This window comes from Camelina sativa, chromosome 15 (assembly GCF_030686135.1).
Source record: "Camelina sativa cultivar CO46 ecotype springtype chromosome 15, ASM3068613v1".
NCBI lineage: Eukaryota > Viridiplantae > Streptophyta > Magnoliopsida > Brassicales > Brassicaceae > Camelina > Camelina sativa.
Window position 1 is genome coordinate 17,127,201 of NC_141894.1, and position 20,881 is coordinate 17,148,081.

At 36.3% G+C, this 20,881-nt stretch overlaps 4 protein-coding genes and 1 pseudogene across 5 annotated transcripts; 2 read left to right on the top strand and 3 right to left on the bottom strand.

Annotated features, from left to right (window-relative positions):
* Positions 1-891: 891 nt before the first annotated feature.
* Positions 892-9,854, bottom strand: LOC104748580 (disease resistance protein TAO1-like). Its single transcript, XM_087487636.1, has 4 exons — positions 8,849-9,854; positions 1,787-2,226; positions 1,411-1,704; positions 892-1,320 (listed from the first exon to the last, which is right to left on the bottom strand). Exons 2-4 carry the CDS (start codon positions 2,198-2,200, stop codon positions 940-942), a joined length of 1,089 nt encoding a protein of 362 aa, XP_087343762.1. The 5' UTR covers positions 2,201-2,226; positions 8,849-9,854; the 3' UTR covers positions 892-939.
* Positions 2,560-7,575, top strand: LOC147926759 (uncharacterized; annotated as a pseudogene). Its single transcript, XR_015581741.1, has one exon. The product of XR_015581741.1 is annotated as an uncharacterized LOC147926759 (transcript).
* Positions 6,606-7,493, top strand: LOC147926760 (uncharacterized). Its single transcript, XM_087487637.1, has one exon. It carries the CDS (start codon positions 6,606-6,608, stop codon positions 7,293-7,295), a length of 690 nt encoding a protein of 229 aa, XP_087343763.1. The 3' UTR covers positions 7,296-7,493.
* A 761-nt stretch (positions 9,855-10,615) lies between the features above and the next one.
* LOC104747091 (large ribosomal subunit protein uL18z) lies at positions 10,616-12,761 on the bottom strand. The gene is made up of 7 exons (XM_010468663.2): positions 12,571-12,761; positions 12,120-12,189; positions 11,805-12,023; positions 11,626-11,705; positions 11,423-11,539; positions 11,002-11,306; positions 10,616-10,912 (listed from the first exon to the last, which is right to left on the bottom strand). The coding sequence occupies exons 1-7, from the start codon at positions 12,571-12,573 to the stop codon at positions 10,801-10,803; spliced, it is 906 nt and encodes a 301-aa protein (XP_010466965.1). The 5' UTR covers positions 12,574-12,761; the 3' UTR covers positions 10,616-10,800.
* A 2,501-nt stretch (positions 12,762-15,262) lies between these two features.
* On the bottom strand, positions 15,263-17,243 carry LOC104747092 (glyoxylate/succinic semialdehyde reductase 1). The gene is made up of 8 exons (XM_010468664.3): positions 16,904-17,243; positions 16,642-16,752; positions 16,451-16,552; positions 16,259-16,360; positions 16,005-16,120; positions 15,831-15,909; positions 15,584-15,754; positions 15,263-15,487 (listed from the first exon to the last, which is right to left on the bottom strand). The coding sequence occupies exons 1-8, from the start codon at positions 17,006-17,008 to the stop codon at positions 15,404-15,406; spliced, it is 870 nt and encodes a 289-aa protein (XP_010466966.1). The 5' UTR covers positions 17,009-17,243; the 3' UTR covers positions 15,263-15,403.
* Positions 17,244-20,881: the final 3,638 nt, after the last annotated feature.

Below are 20,881 nucleotides of genomic sequence, written 5' to 3' on the forward strand. Positions count from 1 at the left end.
TTCTTTTAGGATTTTGATTTGTTTTTATTTTAATTCAAATTTATTTGTTTAGCATAATTATAAAACTCTATAATTTATTGTGTAGTCGTGAGTCCTTGTGGAATTCGACCCCTAAGTACTGCATTGATCTCTTAATTTGAGAGAATAATTCTAGGGTTTAATTTGAGAGAGTAGCTCTAGGGTTTAATTTGAGCATATAAACCAGACCGTTCTATTTTAAGTGTGGACAACAGACCGCTGCGGTTCAACTCTATTTGTAAGGAAAAGCGGTCTACAGTTGATCCGCTGCGGTTTTGTTTCTGTTTTCTGTAGACCGCACCACTGTAAACTACACATGATGAATGGTAAATAAAAAACGGTCAGATCCACAGATGGATTTGTCCGCCCCAACCCAACCATTCACACCCAATTATAATTATTTATAATGTTTGTCATTCTCTCTGGATGGTTCTCGGTAGACTTGGGTTTCAAAGTTTGTCTCTTCAGCTCAGTTCTCCACTGATTAAGACCGGATCGTTGTTACTAGTCTGGATGTCAGTTTGAAGCAGCTTGCAATAGTTGAAACTGTCAAAACTTGACTTGTGAAAGGAGCAATCTAGTCTCTCCAGAGACTCTACAATTTTTTTTGCATCTATGATAGATAGACTATGGAACGTGAATCTAATTGAGTGAACTGCGGTAGTTTTCATTTTGAACGATACTTGAAAATATTAATACAACCAAAAACATTAATATAAATTTTTAATAATCAATGGTATACAACTAAAATATCGATACGTATGTTTTTTAGCTACTTATGAAAATGAGATTTTTAAAAAAGAAAAAATACTCCATAGTAACCTATCAAGCTCTCTAAATTGCGTGAAAGGCCTATTGCAGCAACAAAAATAGTAAAATTAAAAGAAGAAGCCATTAAGTTTGATGTAGGAAGGATGGCTATCATTCTATCACAAAGCTTTTTTCGACAGAAGAAGGAAATAACAAAAGTTTAATTTGTTCAGATTCTTTATATTTATCTTTTGTTGAAAGAATCAAGTTGATGTTGGTCGGAAGAACCTCTAGCTTTGAGCATCCTCTTAAAGTCACATTTTGCAATTTATGAAGGTTTCCGATAGAGGCGGGGAGCTCCACTAGACCGGTGCACCTACAAAGATGCAATTTTTGGAGATTATTGGCATTTCCAATGGAGTAGGGCAGCTCCACCAAACTTGAGCATCCACAAAGAATCAGTGTTTGAAGGTTAGTGGCAGTTGAAAAATCAGGTAGCTCCTTTAGGTTCTTTGAATGGAACAAATTCATCCTCTTGAGGTTTAGGAGCGGCTGTACAAACGAACAAAGGAAAACATAAGAAAACTTGAAATAAAACATGCTATACATACGAGAAAGACACATCACCATTATATTCCGTACCATATTTCCTTCCCACATCTTCTCAAGTTTGTTGTGTTGCAAGTTTAGTTCGACAAGGTACTCCGTGCAAAACTTGGAAGGCAAACATGTCACTGGAAAATGATCCCATTCTAGTAGTCTAAGTTTTCGAGATAAATTGTTCAAACCTTGCGGTAAGCACAATTTATCACTCTGGTCGCATTTGATTCTTAAGAATTTCAGGTTTAGCATTCCTTCAAAAGCTCTCTCACCTATATTTAATTCGCCTGACAGTTCAAATGAGTTGAAATGTATGCCTATAACACTTCTACTACCCTGTAAAAGACCAAAACATTATGTGTAGAAAGTTATTAAATGAATATATATACTTTGTAGGGAGCAAGGAAATGGAACTAACCGTGCCATCAGTGAGCACTTCACAAATATCTCTACCATCAACCAAAAATTGACGTTTTCCAGGTTCACGAATGGATCCTAGCTCATCATAACGAACAATTTCTCTACCCAACTGCTCGAGCAGATTATGCATCTTTATCCATCCTTCTTCAATAGATATGAGAGATTTCTCAGCTAATACGTGAAACCTTTGCTTCGTATCCAACAACTTATGCGCAAGATACTCTTCCACGTTCTCAATTCTTTTTTTGTTCAAAAGGCAGGCTATATGAAGGAATAAATCTTTATCTTCACCACATAAGGCATCGTAACTAAACTTTAAAATGCTTTGAATACTATAATCAAGGTGAGTCCTTAACCTTGGTATTGCATTGATCCACTCATGCTTAGACATTCCTCGGAAATGGGAGCCCATAACTCTTAGTCCCACTGGTAGGTTACCTAAGAGTTTTGTGACTTCTAATGCAAGTTCCTCGAACTTATCTTGGGGGAAGAAGAAGACGACTGGTCAACAAGTCAATGGTGACGTGGTTTAAGTCGCAGAAGAAGAAGTCAAAGAATAAAGCAAAGACTCTTTACGGGAAGGAAGCTTTGCGGTTAGAGATTTGAATAAGAAGAACGTTGTAGTCTTTTGGGGTTTTTCTCATGTCTCATTTTGTGAATTCTTGTAACAAGCGATGTGCTTGAGAGATTGATGTGATCTCTGTAATTCCGGTGAGGCTAGGGTTGTTAAACACTTTTCCGTTTTCCGATTCCGTTGATTACAATCTCTGTAGTCAATTGAGTCTTTCTAATTCAATAAAGAAGTATTCAGTAGATTTTGGGTTCAGAGCGATCTAAAGTCTATCATTGGTGCGGTGAAACTGGTTCGATTGCGATTGCGATGGCGGATTTGGATTACTCGGAGGATTTCGACGGCGCGAGCTATCAGGAAGATCCATTGGAGATTAAATTGAAGTTTCTGTGCGGTGGTTACAAGAGATTGGTCCAATCGAAGGTTGAACACGACGATAAGCTGACTTCCCTTGATTCGACGATGCAAGAGGTGTTGAAGACTTTATCGAAGCTGGAGAATTATCTTGGGAAGCGTCCTGAACAACCGGAATTATCTCATCAGTTTCCTCAGGTATCGTGTTCCTCTGTTCTCCGTTCTCGCGGTGGTGATACTGGGAATCTACCTTTGGATAATCGTTCTAGTTTGTTGAGGAAGATTGAGATGCCTGTATTTGATGGATCTCATGCGTTTGATTGGATCTCTAAGGTTGAACGTTTTTTTCCGAATTGGTCGTTACACGGATGAGGATAAGCTAGAACTGGTTGCTCTTAGTCTCGAAGGTGATGTGTTGAAATGGTTCAATTGTGAGCTTACTCGCCGTGAATTTCGTTCTTGGGGAGAGTTTCGCCAACGTTTGTTTCTACGTTTTGGTGAGTCTATTGAAGATGATCCAGGTAACAGGTTGTTTGCTATCAAACAAACGGGTACAGTTGCAGCTTATGTGACGGAGTTTGAGGATTTGTCTGCTCAAGTCCTGGGTTTAGATGATTCACACTTGGAGAAAATTTTTTACAATGGGTTGAAACAGGAAATGAAGGAAGTTCTTAAGATGAAGGAGCCTGTAGGCTTGGACTATCAGAAAGCTGCGGTGCTTCGTATGGAATCTAGTTCTTTTTGTCAACTTGTGGGTGAACGTTCCAGCAAGGTGCTTACTACAAGTCAGTCACATCACACTCGTTCTAGTAACTATGTTTCTATGTCTAAGCCTATCTTGTTGCAAAGTGGTAATGGTCCGGGGGTACAAAATGGTAGTGGTCAGGGGTTGCTTACTGCTCCACCTCCAAAGAAAGAGTTCCAACCAAGACAAAGGCACACTGCAGAGGAGTTGGATGCGATGCGTAGTAAGGGAATCTGTTTCAAGTGTAAAGGCAAATATTTTCGGGGTCATGTCTGTCCTTTGAAGGAGTTGCAGATTCTTATTGTGGTGGATGGATTGGAGTTAGAAGTGGTTGATAAAGAGTTGTTTATACCAGCTGAGTTGGCAGTGGAGCAACAACCGGTGATGCGTTGTCTATCACTAAATTCTTTTTTGGGAAAACATTCCCCTAGAACCACTAAATTGATTGGTTTGATTGGCAAATCTAGATTGTTGGTGTTGTTAGACTCCGGAGCTTCACATAATTTCATTACTCCAACCTTAGCATCTCGTTTGAAGTTAAAGGCTTGTGCTGATAGCAGCTTGGAAGTGTTGTTGGGTAATGGTGTGTCGGTTCACGGGTCTGGTGTTTGCAGGGAGGTCACTTTCTCGTTAGCGGATGTGGAGTTTAAGAATGATTTCATCACGTTGGAGTTGGGAGGTGTAGATGTTATATTGGGGGTTCAATGGTTAGAAACTTTGGGAACGTGTGAGATTGATTGGAAACGTCAAGAGTGGCAGTTCATTTATCAGGGTAAACGAGTGACCTTGTTAGGTGATCCTTCTTTGCACTAACCTCAGTTGTCTCTTAAAACTATGGAATCTCCTGTGCGTTCTACTCTAGCTTGTGGTTCACCAGTAGTGTTGGCGACTACTGATGTAGTGGTGGCGGATAGAAAGTTGGATCCGGCTTTGTCTGAGGTTTTGGACAGATTTTCTTCTGTCTTTGCGGTGCCTACAGGGTTGCCTCCGAAGAGAGGACAAGAGCACTCGATCTCTCTGAAGCCTGGAGTGCAATCGATTACTGTTAGGCCTTATCGCTATCCTCATTCAACGAAAGAAGTTATGGAGAAGATGGTGGAGGATATGTTGACTGCGGGAATCATTCGTCCTAGTACCAGTCCTTTTTCTAGTCCTGTTCTATTGGTCAAGAAGAAGGATGCCACTTGGAGGTTTTGTGTGGATTACAGGGCTTTGAACAGAGCTACAATTCCTGACAAGTTTCCCATTCCAGTCATTGATCAACTCCTTGATGAACTTCATGGTTCAGTGGTGTTTTCAAAAATTGATTTACGTTCTGGTTATCATCAGATTCATATGAAGGAGGAGGATATCAAGAAAACAGCATTTCGAACTCTTGAAGGCCATTATGAATTTTTGGTCATGCCCTTTGGCCTAACCAATGCTCCAGCCACATTTCAGTCTTTGATGAATAAGGTTTTTAGGCCATTTTTGAGAAAATTTGTGGTGGTGTTTTTCGATGATATTTTGGTCTATAGTGGTAGCATTCAGGAGCATGTGGATCATTTGGGGTTGGTTCTGCAGTTGTTGTGTGATCATAATTAGCTGTTTGCTAATCACAAGAAGTGTCTGTTTGGAGTGCCACAAGTGGAATACTTAGGCCATATTATTTCTGAAGAAGGGGTGGCTACTGATGTTGCTAAAACTGAGGCTATGCGTCATTGGCCTACACCGGTAAACATTAAACAGTTGCGGGGTTTCTTAGGTCTGACCGGTTATTACCGAAAATTTGTTCAAGGCTACGGTACTATTGCTAAGCCTTTGACGGATTTACTTAAAAAGGATCAGTTTGTCTGGTCTGATGTTGCTCAACAGGCCTTTGAGTGTCTCAAACAGGCGATGGCTTCTGTTCCTGTTTTAGGTTTACCTAACTTTGAGAAGGTGTTCATCATTGAGACGGATGCGTCAGGTACTGGAGTAGGAGCAGTTTTGCTCCAAGATAAGAGGCCATTGGCTTACTTTAGTCACGGTCTCACTCCTAGAGAGCAGCTCAAACCTGCGTATGAGAGAGAATTGATGGCCATTGTTATGGCAGTGTTGAAATGGAAGCATTATTTGATGGGTCGTAAGTTTGAAGTTCATACTGACCAGCGTAGTTTGAAGTTTTTGTTGGAGCAGAAAGAAGTGAATATGGAGTATCAGAGGTGGTTAACTCGTTTGTTAGGCTTTGATATGGAGATTGTTTATAAGCCTGGCATTGAAAATAAGGCTGCTGACGGGTTATCCAGAATTCCTCATCCAGTGTCTGCAACACTCTTAGCACTCACGGTTCCTGCGGTGATTCAGTTGCAGGATTTGTTTAAGGAAATTGATGAAGATGCTAATATTCAATCTACCATTGCTCAGATTAAATCAGGGAGTTTTCATGGATCTCATTTTCAAGTGATAGAGGACAGATTGTGGTTTAAAAACAGGCTTGTGGTGCCTAAGTCCTCTGGTTTTATTCCCTTGATTCTTCATGAGTTCCATGATAGTCAGCTGGGTGGACACGCGGGTGTTTTGAAGACATTGAAGAGGGTACAGTCGTGTTTTCATTGGGAGGGCATACAAAAAGATGTCCAACGTTATGTAGCAGCTTGCTCTGTTTGTTAAACGCATAAGTACTCGACTCTGTCTCCAGCGGGGTTGCTCCAACCTTTACCAATTCCCACAGCTATTTGGGAGGATCTTTCTTTGGATTTCATTGAGGGTTTACCAATGTCTGGTGGAGTTAACGTTATATTGGTTGTGGTGGACAGATTGAGTAAGGCGGCTCATTTCTTGGGTCTGAAACATCCTTTTAAGGCCATCGATGTGGCTAACAAGTTCATTGCGGAGATTGTGAGGTTACACGGGTTTCCAAAGACCATTGTTTCGGATAGAGACCGTGTGTTTATGGGAGAAGTTTGGAAGGATCTATTTCGACTGTCGGGGACTAAGTTGAAGTATAGCGCTGCATACCATCCTCAAACGGATGGCCAAACCGAAGTTCTTAACAGATGTTTAGAGACATATCTCAGGTGCTTTGCATCGAGTCACCCTCGCACTTAGTTTCGTTTTTTGGTTTGGGCTGAGTTCTCCTATAATACATCTTTTCATTCTGCACTCAAGACGTCTCCATTTAAACTGATGTATGGGCGAGACCCTCCTCATCTCCTCAAGTTTGAAGCTGGTTCGACGTCTAACTGGGATTTGGAGGTGCAGTTGAAGGAGCGTGATTTAATGTTAACTCGCATACATGCTAATTTGCAGAGGGCTCAGGATATAATGAAGCGGAATGCTGATAAAAAGCGCCGAGAAGTGGAGTTTGGAGTAGGTGACTGGGTGTATCTGAAACTTCAACCTTATCGCCAGATGACTGTGGTGCGTAGGAATTGTCATAAGCTGGCAGCCAAGTTCTTTGGTCCTTTTGAGGTTGTGGAGCGTATTGGAGCGGTGGCTTATCGCTTGAAGCTTCCTGCTACTTCACGCATTCATGATGTCTTTCATGTTTCTCAGTTAAAGGCTGTAGTGGATAAGGATTACACCGTGGAGACCTCTGAACCACCTGAGATGGTTGAGGAAGAGTTGTGGTTTACGGAGAAGATTCTTGAGGTGCGTTTCTCGGAGACAGGGGTGCGTGAGTTCTTAATCCAGTGGCAGGATCGTGGGCAGGAGTGTAATTCTTGGCTTCCCTCGAAGGATTTTGTTCAGCAGTTTCCCAATTTCAAGCTTGAGGACAAGCTCGCTCTCGGGGACGAAAGTATTGATACGATTCATCGTACGTATTATAGGAAGAAGAAGACGACTGGTCAACAAGTCAATGGTGACGTGGTTTAAGTCGCAGAAGAAGAAGTCAAAGAATAAAGCAAAGACTCTTTACGGGAAGGAAGCTTTGCGGTTAGAGATTTGAATAAGAAGAACGTTGTAGTCTTTTGGGGTTTTTCTCATGTCTCATTTTGTGAATTCTTGTAACAAGCGATGTGCTTGAGAGATTGATGTGATCTCTGTAATTCCGGTGAGGCTAGGGTTGTTAAACACTTTTCCGTTTTCCGATTCCGTTGATTACAATCTCTGTAGTCAATTGAGTCTTTCTAATTCAATAAAGAAGTATTCAGTAGATTTTGGGTTCAGAGCGATCTAAAGTCTATCATTGGTGCGGTGAAACTGGTTCGATTGCGATTGCGATGGCGGATTTGGATTACTCGGAGGATTTCGACGGCGCGAGCTATCAGGAAGATCCATTGGAGATTAAATTGAAGTTTCTGTGCGGTGGTTACAAGAGATTGGTCCAATCGAAGGTTGAACACGACGATAAGCTGACTTCCCTTGATTCGACGATGCAAGAGGTGTTGAAGACTTTATCGAAGCTGGAGAATTATCTTGGGAAGCGTCCTGAACAACCGGAATTATCTCATCAGTTTCCTCAGGTATCGTGTTCCTCTGTTCTCCGTTCTCGCGGTGGTGATACTGGGAATCTACCTTTGGATAATCGTTCTAGTTTGTTGAGGAAGATTGAGATGCCTGTATTTGATGGATCTCATGCGTTTGATTGGATCTCTAAGGTTGAACGTTTTTTTCCGAATTGGTCGTTACACGGATGAGGATAAGCTAGAACTGGTTGCTCTTAGTCTCGAAGGTGATGTGTTGAAATGGTTCAATTGTGAGCTTACTCGCCGTGAATTTCGTTCTTGGGGAGAGTTTCGCCAACGTTTGTTTCTACGTTTTGGTGAGTCTATTGAAGATGATCCAGGTAACAGGTTGTTTGCTATCAAACAAACGGGTACAGTTGCAGCTTATGTGACGGAGTTTGAGGATTTGTCTGCTCAAGTCCTGGGTTTAGATGATTCACACTTGGAGAAAATTTTTTACAATGGGTTGAAACAGGAAATGAAGGAAGTTCTTAAGATGAAGGAGCCTGTAGGCTTGGACTATCAGAAAGCTGCGGTGCTTCGTATGGAATCTAGTTCTTTTTGTCAACTTGTGGGTGAACGTTCCAGCAAGGTGCTTACTACAAGTCAGTCACATCACACTCGTTCTAGTAACTATGTTTCTATGTCTAAGCCTATCTTGTTGCAAAGTGGTAATGGTCCGGGGGTACAAAATGGTAGTGGTCAGGGGTTGCTTACTGCTCCACCTCCAAAGAAAGAGTTCCAACCAAGACAAAGGCACACTGCAGAGGAGTTGGATGCGATGCGTAGTAAGGGAATCTGTTTCAAGTGTAAAGGCAAATATTTTCGGGGTCATGTCTGTCCTTTGAAGGAGTTGCAGATTCTTATTGTGGTGGATGGATTGGAGTTAGAAGTGGTTGATAAAGAGTTGTTTATACCAGCTGAGTTGGCAGTGGAGCAACAACTCTTAGTCCATAACTCTTAGTCCCACTGGTAGGTTACCTAAGAGTTTTGTGACTTCTAATGCAAGTTCCTCGAACTTATCTTGGGGGAAGAAGAAGACGACTGGTCAACAAGTCAATGGTGACGTGGTTTAAGTCGCAGAAGAAGAAGTCAAAGAATAAAGCAAAGACTCTTTACGGGAAGGAAGCTTTGCGGTTAGAGATTTGAATAAGAAGAACGTTGTAGTCTTTTGGGGTTTTTCTCATGTCTCATTTTGTGAATTCTTGTAACAAGCGATGTGCTTGAGAGATTGATGTGATCTCTGTAATTCCGGTGAGGCTAGGGTTGTTAAACACTTTTCCGTTTTCCGATTCCGTTGATTACAATCTCTGTAGTCAATTGAGTCTTTCTAATTCAATAAAGAAGTATTCAGTAGATTTTGGGTTCAGAGCGATCTAAAGTCTATCACAAAATCACCAGTAAGCTTCTTGACATCAGATGGATCCACTTTATTGAAAACGACCATCACAGTTTGACCAAACTCTTCTCTGCACTTGATAATCTCAGAAACTTCATCAAGACACCAAGAAGAAGAAGCGTAGTTCTGAAGAAGAAGAAGAAGAAGAAGAAGAAGATGATTGCAATCTTAGAACTTCTGATCGCTTGTACAAGTTGAGGACTAATGGATTCTCCTCTCTTGATCTCATTATCACTGAAAAGAGTGATTCCTTTCCTCCGAAACTCCTTTTGAATATGACTAAGAAAGTCTCTGCGGACATCTTCTCCACGGAAGCTCGTAAAACTTGATGAGTCGTCCAACTGTGAGATGAAGAAGATGGAGGAAGTGGTGATGAAAGAGATAAAGAAACAGAATCGTTTTCTCTGTTATCTTGGTGGAATCTGAATTTTCTAAAAAACGTGAAAAAGCCTATTGCAGCTGCAACAGTGCTAAGAAAAAAAGAAAAAAAGAAGAATTCATTAGGTGTGTGTGCAGACAAGTGGAGGAAGGTTTTTTAACAGAGAGGCTTTGTGTATAAGCCTTAATGATATTTTTTTGCGAAAAGACAAAATCAAATAATATGTCACAACAATATAGAAAGTAGAAACGCTCACCAACCCCCATTTGTAGAATTGATTGCTTTAAGGAGTTTTAATAAAAATGAGAGCACGAAGAATTTGAGTGGTGGAGTGTTTGACTTTTATAGTGAGGTTTGGGTGTGAAGTTGATAATTCCATGAGACTCGGTTCTATTAAAACTTACTCCCTTCGCAAATTCAAGAACACATAGCTCATCCACGAAATCTTAAAACCAAATAATCTCATGAATGATGAATGATGAATGATGAATGATGAATGATGAATGATGAATGATGAGTTGGTATGTTTACTTCTTACATTTGGTTATGTAGTAGTAGAGAATGTATGTTATATATAACATCATAGAATATGTGACAACAAAGATTAGACGTCGTCGTTCCAAATCGACTCACTCAACCACTCTATTTCGACAATTGAAAGCAATAAGAATGACCACTCTATTTCGACAATTGAAAGCAATAAGAATGCGTACCTGTGAATAAATGATAAGTGTTAAGAGTTCTGATAGATGGTTACCAAACTTCTAGTCTGATGATATGCAATATCAATCAACTTCTCGCCATCGTAACACCACCGAAAAGTTGAGGCCTTAATTAGGGAAGACACCAAAGACACGGTTCGATCAATTTTTCTGTGGTGAGGTAAATTAGGCAGACAGTTTTAGGGCAGTAGTACTAACAAAAAATAAGAATTAAATTAAAACTATAGGCAGATTCATGAAAACGATAATGGGGGGTAATAAGATAATAAATTCTTAATAGAAAATGTATCCTCAAAATCAAAATCCTCGAACACAATTAAAATGTGAAGACAAAAGCTGAGTGTTTTAGTCTGAAAAGAGAAAAATTGAGGCATTAAGCTCAAAAGATAAAAAGCTACAAGGGGCATGAGATAAAGAAAGCTGGGGGACTGATTTACTCCTCATCGTCCTCATCATCATCATCACCACCTGCTCCATTCAATGCCTTAACTCTCTCGATCAACTTGTTCTTCCTCTCCTCGTACGTAAGCTTCTTCAAGTTGTACCTGTTTTAGTTTAATGGAAAACAAAATGAGACACCAATGGACAAAAGCCAGGTAATAAAATTGATTATTATTAGTAAATTGCTTTCTACCTCTTGTGTCCCTTGGGAGCAGGTTTCTCGGTTTTCTTAGGGTTGGGGTCTGCACGGATAGCTGCATGAACCTTCTTGTAAATCTCCTCAATGCTCTCAGCTTCAACACCTTTCTTAATGTACGCACTGAAGTGAGTTTGTAGCTTTTCTGGCTCATCTTCCGCCAACATTTTCATGTAGTTTGAGACATGGCCTCCGTAGATGTAGTTCCTGTGGATTGCAGCATCAAGCTGCTTGTTCTCTTTGTTGAACCCAGCAAACCTCTTGTCACTGTGTGGGATATCAAGACCTCCATCCAAAGCACCCTACAGTTTCATGAAGCAAACCAAACGGGTATTAAAGAATTGCAAGTATCAACACTTGCTCAAGATGAAAGACAGATAAAACACAGTCAACATACAATCAGAGAACAATTTCATACCTTAAGAGCACCGAACACACGGTTTCCAGTTGTGGTCCTGATAAGTCCAACATCAAGAAGAGCACGGAAAGGTCTCCTTGAATCAGTTGGCTCCACGGAGAAGTCCTCACCAGTGGCCTGATTCATTGTGTAATTTGAGTTTTTTAACATGAACAAAAACTCCAACTTATAATCCTCAAGATTAAATCAAGTTGACAACATACCTCTAGGTTGCCCTCGTACTCGTCATCCATCTCCAACATCTTCAGGACACGGCGAGCCAAAAGAAGCCCAGCGCAGTAAGCTGGTTCAACAAAAAAACATTGTGGCATATTAGTAAACCACAAACACAGAATCAAACATATAAAATTGTAAAACAACACAATAGGACTGATTCCAATACCTGCAGCATAGTTTGTTAGACCAACAGTGAGCCCATACTGAGGCAGCTCATGAGCGTAAGCAGAAGCTTTCACAATGTCACCAGCAATGCTAGCAGAGACAATTTGTGCCACGATGTCTTTGTTGGTAAACCTAACAACAAAACGGTACTTAGGTGTGTTGTACTTGTTCTTGTCCTGATTGATCAGACGGATCCTAGCCCTGTAATCAGTCTTTCCATCTACACAAAAAATGAAATAACTTTTGTAAGTAACAGGTTGAAACAATGAGAGAGACCAACCAATATCATCAGGAAAACGAAAACAAGAATCTATACCTCTTCTTCTCCTGAACTTCACTTGGTACCGTTTGAAGTAGGCATTCGACTTGCACGACTTCACAAACACCTAATAACAAACAAATCGATCCTATTTTATTAGTCTAAGATCCAACAACATAAACTGTTAAGAAAGATCCAAGGTGAAAACTGAAAACACCATTAAAACGCATCTGTGACCTCTAAAACAGAACAAAACCACAAAGTCTCAAACTTTTCCTATTTCAATTCCAAAGCAAGTTATAAAACCAAAAACCCATGAAGAAAAACATCTAACGAAGCTGAATACAACCATAGGATCATGATTCTCTCTTTACCATATCTAATCAAAAACAAAATGTAGGAGGTTTCTATATGAAATGAAAGATCAGAATCTGAGTTTCTAAGGAGAAAACTAAGAAGAAACGATGGAGAAATGAGAAGAGATAGAGAGATGAAAGCTAGGGTTTACCATTGTTTGATTCCTCTAGCTACGAGAGGCTTTGCTGTGAAGATGAGTGTGACGAGAAGACAAGAGGCGGAATGACCTAAATGCGGGACCTTATAAGACAAAAACCCTAAAAAACTCCTCTTGCGCTGAAGAAAAAATAATTAATGGGCCTATGGGCTTTTATATTTAAACTTTTCTACTTCACCCATTTCAGCTTACGCTTTAGAGATGAAGGAGTGTTAATAAAAAGTCTACTACCTACAGTCCATATAAATTCAACCAATTGAATATTTTTTGTATACTTCTTTGTTTTTGTTAACATAAATAAATAATTGTATTTCACAAAAAAAAAATAGTGTATACATTATTATTAAGAACCATTTTCTGTAAAAAATACTCCAAAAAAAGATGACAGCTCTCTTTGTATCAAGATATAAGTGATGTTCTTTCTATCAATTGTATTTCAAAAATAAGTGATGTTTGGATTTACAAATACAAAAAAAAAAAAAAAAAAAAAGCCATTCACTATCAAGTATCAATACAACTTATTCATACAAGTTTATTATGATATATGGTTACTAATATTTACACGAATATATGAATTGTCTGCTCCTAGTATATTAATTCAATGCTTTACAGTAGAACCTCTATAAATTAATACTCTTTAAATTAATATTCGCTATAAATTAATAAATTCTTCCGGTCTCGAGTTGGGCCGGTGTAGAAAATGACACATTTTGATAAATTAATAAAATAATATTTTTTTTGGAAATCCTATGTAAAAATATAGTCCCATCAATATCATAAATTAATAATCAAATAATATTAATATATATATATATCTATATATATATCTAAGAAAATCTAATGAAATACTGAAATATGACCCTATTGTTGTTTGCATATTCTTAAATTTGCATTCTTATTGGAACTCATCTCTAATATCTTTTATTGTCGTATTCTCAAATCGCATCCAAAAATTACGAAGAGTTCTAAATGCGATAATTGCTTCTTTATATATAATTGGTTCTAAAATTACCGCAATATCTTATTCGACTTCATCATTAACATGAATGATACTAGTAGAAATTTTTTCTAAACTCTAAACTTCTAACATCTATCATTTTTACCTAAACTCTAAACTTAGCAATTACAATAGACAAGATTATACATTAAAAAAATTCTTTAAAAATATGAATGATAACAAAAGTATCCTATTTTGTAATACATAATTTTCAAATTATGAAAATTAAAAATCTCTTCATAAATTAATATTTTATCAATTTATCGATAAATTAATAATTTATTAATTTATCGATAAATTAAAACCTCTTTAAATTAATAAAATTTCATGGTCCCAACCTTATTAATTTATAGAGGTTCTACGGTATATTTAAACGAATATGAGTCATTTGACATAATATATTTGTTAGGGCTAAATATGTTTATATGAACCCTTTTAACTTAGTTAGCAATTAGCATTAGGGGCATTCTCAAAAATGCCTCTTTTTCCATATCTCTTTTTAAAAATACCCCTTCATGTTGACCATTTTTAAAACTACCCCTCTTTATATACAAAATGACCAAATTACCCTTTTTGAGTGACAGCAAGAATGTACAGTCATCAAAGTCGAAAATATTTTCCCGCCAAAAATTTTCCCGCCAAAATTTTTTTTCCCGCCAAAATCGAAAAATTTTCCCGAAAAGGTTATTTTTTCCCGCCAAAAAAAAAATTTTCCCGCCAAAATCGAAAAATTTTCCCGCCAAAAATATTGAAATTTATACCTTTTAAAAACCTTGTAAATGCTTTTTAAAAACTTTTAAAAGCGTTTACAAGATTTTTAAAAGGTTTTTAAACACATTGTAAATGCTTTTAAAAACCTTGTAAATGCTTTTAAAAAGCTTGTAAATGCTTTAAAAGGTTTTTAAACACCTTGTAAACGCTTTTAAAAACTTTTTAAAAGCATTTAAAAGGTGTTTAAAAACCTTTTAAAAATTTTATAAAAACGTTTACAAGGTTTTTAAAAACATTGTAAAAGGGTTTAGAAGATGTTTAAAAACCTTTTAAAAATCCTTTTAAAAACCATTTGAAAACCTTTTAAAAACCTTTTAAAAACCTTTTAAAACCTTTTAAAAACCTTTTAAAACCTTTTAAAAACCTTTTAAAAATCTTGTAAAAGCGTTTACAAGTTGTTTAAAAAACCTTTTAAAACTCTTTAAAAAATCTTGTAAAAGCCTTTACAAGGTGTTTATAAGGCTTTTATAAGGTAGAAACCTTATAAAACCTTTTAAAAACCTTGTAAATTTTTTTTGGCGGGAAAAATTTTGGCGGGAAATTTTTTTTTTCGAAATTTTTTATCAAAAGTATTTTGACAAAAAAAATTTTTGGCGGGAAATTTTTTTGAAAAATTTTTGGCGGGAAAATATGTCGGAAAATTTTTGGCGGGAAAATTTTGTTTTTCTTTTTATTGAATAAAATAATTTTCATCTAAGGATAAAATGGTCATTAAAAATTAAAAGAGGGCATAAATAAAAATGGCCAGAAAAGAGGGTATTTTTGAAAAGGAGTATATCAAAAGGGGCATTTTTAACAAATTCTCTTAGCATACATGATATGTTTATATGAACCCTTTTAACTTAGTTACTTAGTCTTAATGTGTTCCTATGCACCGGCTCTATGTTTTGCTTTTCTATATAAACGAGGTCAGATGGATTGTGGTTAAGACTTCTTTATTCTGTGAAGGATTAAAATGTGTTTTTGGCCAAATGAGAAATCTCTATTTGGGAAGATAACAATCATTTCAGTAACTCAGCAATTCCAAATGAGTGGCTGGCTTTTGTTTTCAACAGTTTGCTATTCCCGGGAGAATTTGACAGCTTCAATCACAGCAGAGAAGTCGAGATCTCCAAGTCCCAAGCTTCTCGCCTTCTTAAAAGCCTGTCGAAAACAGAAACATATATGTCTTTAAGAATTCATGCTAAGAATGCAATCCTAGAGGAGAACAAATATGTTCTTGTCTTTTGAGTGACTAACCTCATTTGCAGCTGCGGCTACAGGCATGGAAACAGCATTTTCATCACCAAGGGCAAGAGCTAGTCTCATGTCTTTCTGCTGATGTTTCAGTGGAAATGCTGGTGGGTAACTGCTCTTATTCATGGAAGGTCCTTTGCCCTTGAACATTGGGTTGGTCATTGCTCCGAGATCCTGCCAAATGCCAATAGCATAACCGATTCAACCAACACCATTATTTCAGAGATTGCAAAGTTTTTGATCATCTCACCAGGATATCCAGAAGAGTGTCAGAGCTAAGTCCACTCTTGTCAGCCAATACAAGACCCTCGGAGAACGCGTTCATCATGCTGTTTCGGATGAAAAACAATTGTGTATTGTGTAATGAAGCCATGCATGATTCAACTACTAATGGTAGTAATTGTTAAAGAGAAGAGTCAATTACCTTCCCATTATCATGTTCACTATTAGTTTCATTTTGGCTCCGTTTCCAACTTGTCCCAAGAAAAACGACTTCTTCCCCAAGACGTCAAAAGCTGGGATTGATTCCTCGAAGAGCGCCTTTTAACAAATACAAATTATAGTTCCAGTTCCTAAGTTCTCTATCTTAATGTGCAAAATAGTTCTAGTTCCTACGTTCCAACTATAACAGTTTGTGAGATTGATCCATCCATCTAGAAGTATAGTTTTGAGTTGTACCTTGTCACCAGCAGCAAGGATAATGAGTTGGCCATCTTCAGCTGGCTTTTTGCTACCTGAAACCGGACCTTCTATAAACCGACCACCCTTCCCGGTAATTGCCTGCCAATAATATCCAACACAGCTAACTCAAACTAATCAATTTGCTTCTATCTAATTCATCATCCAAAAAGTACAAAGCTTCAATTTAACCTCATTGATCTTTAAAGAAGTCTCTGCATCAACTGTTGACATATCTATATACCCTTTTCCTTCACAGATTTGCTCCAAAACACCATCTTTGTCGAAAACAACCTAATCAGACCACAGGAATTGTAACTATTTTCTATAGCTCATATCATCATCATAGTGCTAAAAACATAAGCAAAAAGAGACTCAAATACCGAAAGAGCAGCAGAAGGATCAGAGAGCATAGCAATAGTGTATTTGCATTTCTTGATCACTTCAGCTGGAGTCTCACATACTGAAGCTCCATGCTCCACAAGTTCATCACACTGTTCAACATCATCATCATCAACACATACCCCCAAAATTGCATTAAATTTAATCAAAGTTTTCAACTTTATTAGATCTGATCAATCAAAACCCAAATCAGATCCTTTTTCAATTTGAATGGTAATGAGATAACCTAAAAAAACACAATACCTTGGAGAGTGTTCTGTTCCATACAGTAACTTTGAATCCATTCTTCAATAGATTCATTAACATGGCCTTTCCCATGATACCCAAACCCAAAAATCCTACTTCCATGGTCTCTCTTCAGTCTCTTCTACTCCTTTCTCTCTCTCTCTGCGATTATATTGCTCAGTGATGGTCTGCGAATGTGACAAAGCTGGAGCCTTTTCTAATCAGAGAACCATTATCATCAAACACTTAACTTAAAAAGAAAGTATTTACAATTTACTCCCTAAAGTTTGAATCTTTTTGCATCTCTAAACAAACAGCTGAAGTCTGAAGAACAAACAAGATTTTGCCACGTATATGTACTTTGGCTGTCGCAGGGATCTTTGTTTTTCTAATCACTAATCAGTGTTCACTTTATCTACACTGGGGCACGTGTGTGCCAAGTTCTCAATCAAATTTATTTGAGGAGTTTCCACCCTAAAGTTATAGAAAATTGTTCATTTTGTGTGATAGTTTATGAAGTTTCATTTTAGTCCATTCTCTCTTCTTTTAAATCTAACTAGGATTTCATCCGCGCTACAGCGCGGGGGAATTTTTCCGGATATTTTAGCGGGTGACCTGGAATATCAAATGTTATGGTATTTGTTTACTAAACTGATTTCTGTTCATTCTATTTGCTAATGATGCTGGCAACACAATAAAATAGAGCAATTATTACAGTGTGAGTTTTAATTATTGTGCACACCATTGTTTTATTACGGTTGTATACGATTGAAAGGACATAGTGAGTGAAAAAGATAATGATATGGGATATAAATATAATGAAATAACTAGATGATAACCTGCACTGTGCAGTGAGGAAAATATTTACGTAAATTTTGATTTATTAGTTACAAAATAATAGTATTATCTTTATTTGATTTATTCTACGTATTTTATAATTTATAAATTTGATTTACTTAGTTTCATACTCCGGTTTCGATTATAGTCGGTATAATAAACTTAACGACTTACCATTTATTAGGTTTTTGGTATAATTGCTTAAATTTTTTAGAATTGGTAGAATCAAGAAAACCCTTATTTACTTGTGATTCATTTACAATTTGTAGCGGTATTGAGTTAACGTAACAAATGAATTAAAGTGCAAGAAAATTATATGAGTGGGAGGTGGAATAGAGTATAACAAAATATTTTTGTTACTAAAACTCATTGGTCTCAGTGCAAAATCATAAAATTTGAATATTTATAAGTATCAAATAAGTTAACCCGTAAAACATATATATATATATATATATATATATGTTTTGAATAGTTTGACAGGACAATATATTACCTCTCCTACGATAGAGAATTTAGTCGATTTGTTAATCATCTCATTATATTAAATTATATATATCAAATCCTCTGAAATTTTAAATTAATTTGCGAGTGAACGAAATCTTTTAGAAAATAAAATCATCAATTGTAAAAAATTTGCTAAAAAAAAAATGTAACCGCACTGTTTAGATAGTGGAGGTTTAATAGTTTTATGTGGATAATTAATTTTATTTTTATTTCGAATGATCAAAATTAAAAGAGTAATATCTATAATGAGTATATTTGGACTGAAAAATATTTAATTCTAGATAGTTAGCACATGAAAATATATAGATAGTTACCCGTGCTATACATTTTATAATCTTTTACATTTCATTTACTTAGTTTCATACTCTAATTTCAAACCGTTTTGGCAACATGATACAATGTTCAAATCCGCGAATCATATAAATTTGGTAAAATCCTAAAAAGAAAACAAAACCTGTATTGAAGCGGTCATGTTTAAAAATATCGATTTAACTTTTTGATTTATCTTTTAGTTATATATATTATATTAAATAAAATATAATATTTGTGATTTTTTAGATTTTAATAAAATGTCTCTGCGTTGATGTGCATTGCAAACAAATATTTAATAAATTAGATATAATATTTTATATTTTAAAAATATAAGCAATGTTGTATCTTAGTTTTAAGATATATATGTCATTATTAAATGATTTAGGATGCATATATTTAATCTTAGTTTTATAAATAAAATTAAGTTTTATAATTATTCTAAATAATTTATTATTGTATCCTAAAATTTCTGAAACAATAAATGAAATCTGTTAAAATAATTTCAAAAATATTGGGCTATAAAAAAATAAAATCGTTTTATAAGATTTATTATGGTTCTAAAATATTATTGAAAAATATTTATAACATATTTACGTGAATCAATTAAGATTTCTCGCCCTGGGCGTTCGGCGGAATCGGGTTATTCAGGTCGGTTTGTTCGGTTTTCTGTAAATTCGGTTTTTAAAAATTTCCACCGAATTAAACCGAAATTGAATTCAGTTCGGTTTAATCGGTACTCGGGTTATTCGGGTCGGTTATAGGATTTTTAATCAATTCCGAATTTTTAAACCGATTCTTTTCTAGTTCGGTTCATTTGAACCAAATAAATTAAAAAATAAGATAATGGGCTTAATTAACAAATACAAATTTACAAACTACTAAAGTAATGGACCTAAAAAAATAACAAGCCCATTAAGAACTAAATTAATCTGAAAACAAGTCAAAGCCCATAAACATTAGGGTTTTCGAGAGATGATGCCGCGGCAGCGGCGAGTTGTGGTTGCGGCAAGCTACGATGGCGTTCTTGAACGGTGAAGATTGAGGGTTCCTGGGCGTTGGGCATCAGAAGTTATCAATACATTAGAAACGCTTACAGAGCAGAGAATCAACCGTAGAATTAAAGAGAAGAAGAAGAACTTACCCCTTAAAAAATTTGTGGTTACGGGTTGAATCTCTGAGAAAAGGCTCCTTTCTTAATCAAGGTTGAGATTTGGAAGAATGAAAGAGGATGTAGAAGATGATGAATTGATATAAGAGAAGAGATGTGTTGATGCTATTGTTTACATCGGAGGAGAAGATGATGAATGGTTGAAGTTTATGGATCGGAGTTTCTCTCAAGCGGCAGTCAAAGAAGAAGAACAAAAAAATTAGGGTTGTGACTAATTATTAGTCTTTTATATGGCTGCAAAATCTTGGTTTAAGTAAAACCGATCGGTTCCGATTACCGAACCGACCCGAACCGAAATCCGAAATCTCAAATATATTTTGCCGAACGGTTACACTTACTTTTTTCGGTTTACGCCGATAACCGAAAAAATCGGGTTGTCCGGTTCGGTTTGATCGGGTTTAGCCGAACGCCCAGGGTCAAAGATTTCACATAACCAAGATTTTTTCTGATTTTATAAGTTTTTTTGAGTTGAAAAATAAAAAGAAAATAATTAATTAACACTAAAAATAACTATATTAATATTTACGTGAATTTGTTTTCTTTTAATAACTGTATTAATAAAAATCTGTTTTCTGGTTGCAACAAATTAATAATAAGACTAGATAATAACCCGCGCTGGTAGCGCATAAATTTTTTTTTATTTTGTTATTTGTTAATATTATGTTTATGTTGTATCATTCATTTACATGTTATATAATATAGTATTATATGGTGAATTTTGATTCATATTAAACTACTAATAGGTAGGCCTGGAAACTACTACCGATATCCGTATTGGACCTGTTTTTCGGTTTGTATCCGTCCAAAAAAAGGTACCCGCAACTTTAGAGTCGAGTGAAGAGTATAATAATTATATTATCCATGATTAATGTTCGAGTATCGGATATTAATTTAATTTTTGAGCGTCTCGTTACCCGTCTCATTACCCGTTTTATTACCCAACTCATAAATACATGTTAATATTTTGTAGAATAATGTTACCAGCGTGAGGAAATATTTTATGTAAAATTGGATTTGTTTGTTACAAAATAATAGTAGAAAATTTCTTAATTCTATACATTTTATAAAATCATATATTTAATTTACTTAAGGTCATACTCTGATTTTGACCCGTAGTTGGTACTACTATTTTGGTTTGGTGCAATATCAAATTTGTTAATTATACATTCGGTAAA

Excerpts from the sequence above, each read along its gene's own strand:
- LOC104748580 (XM_087487636.1), bottom strand. The coding sequence starts at position 2,200 with ATGGGCTCCCATTTCCGAGGAATGTCTAAGCATGAGTGGATCAATGCA. Across the intron at positions 1,705-1,786 it reads AAGTGCTCACTGATGGCACG|GGTAGTAGAAGTGTTATAGG; the intron begins GTTAGTTCCATT and ends GGTCTTTTACAG. Across the intron at positions 1,321-1,410 it reads AGATGTGGGAAGGAAATATG|CCGCTCCTAAACCTCAAGAG; the intron begins GTACGGAATATA and ends TCGTTTGTACAG.
- LOC147926760 (XM_087487637.1), top strand. The coding sequence starts at position 6,606 with ATGTATGGGCGAGACCCTCCTCATCTCCTCAAGTTTGAAGCTGGTTCG.
- LOC104747091 (XM_010468663.2), bottom strand. Across the intron at positions 11,540-11,625 it reads AGTACGAGGGCAACCTAGAG|GCCACTGGTGAGGACTTCTC; the intron begins GTATGTTGTCAA and ends ACAATGAATCAG. Across the intron at positions 11,307-11,422 it reads GTGTGTTCGGTGCTCTTAAG|GGTGCTTTGGATGGAGGTCT; the intron begins GTATGAAATTGT and ends ATGAAACTGTAG.
- LOC104747092 (XM_010468664.3), bottom strand. The coding sequence starts at position 17,008 with ATGGAAGTAGGATTTTTGGGTTTGGGTATCATGGGAAAGGCCATGTTA. Across the intron at positions 16,361-16,450 it reads CTTCTTTAAAGATCAATGAG|GCAATTACCGGGAAGGGTGG; the intron begins GTTAAATTGAAG and ends TATTATTGGCAG. Across the intron at positions 15,488-15,583 it reads TAGCCGCAGCTGCAAATGAG|GCTTTTAAGAAGGCGAGAAG; the intron begins GTTAGTCACTCA and ends TGTTTTCGACAG.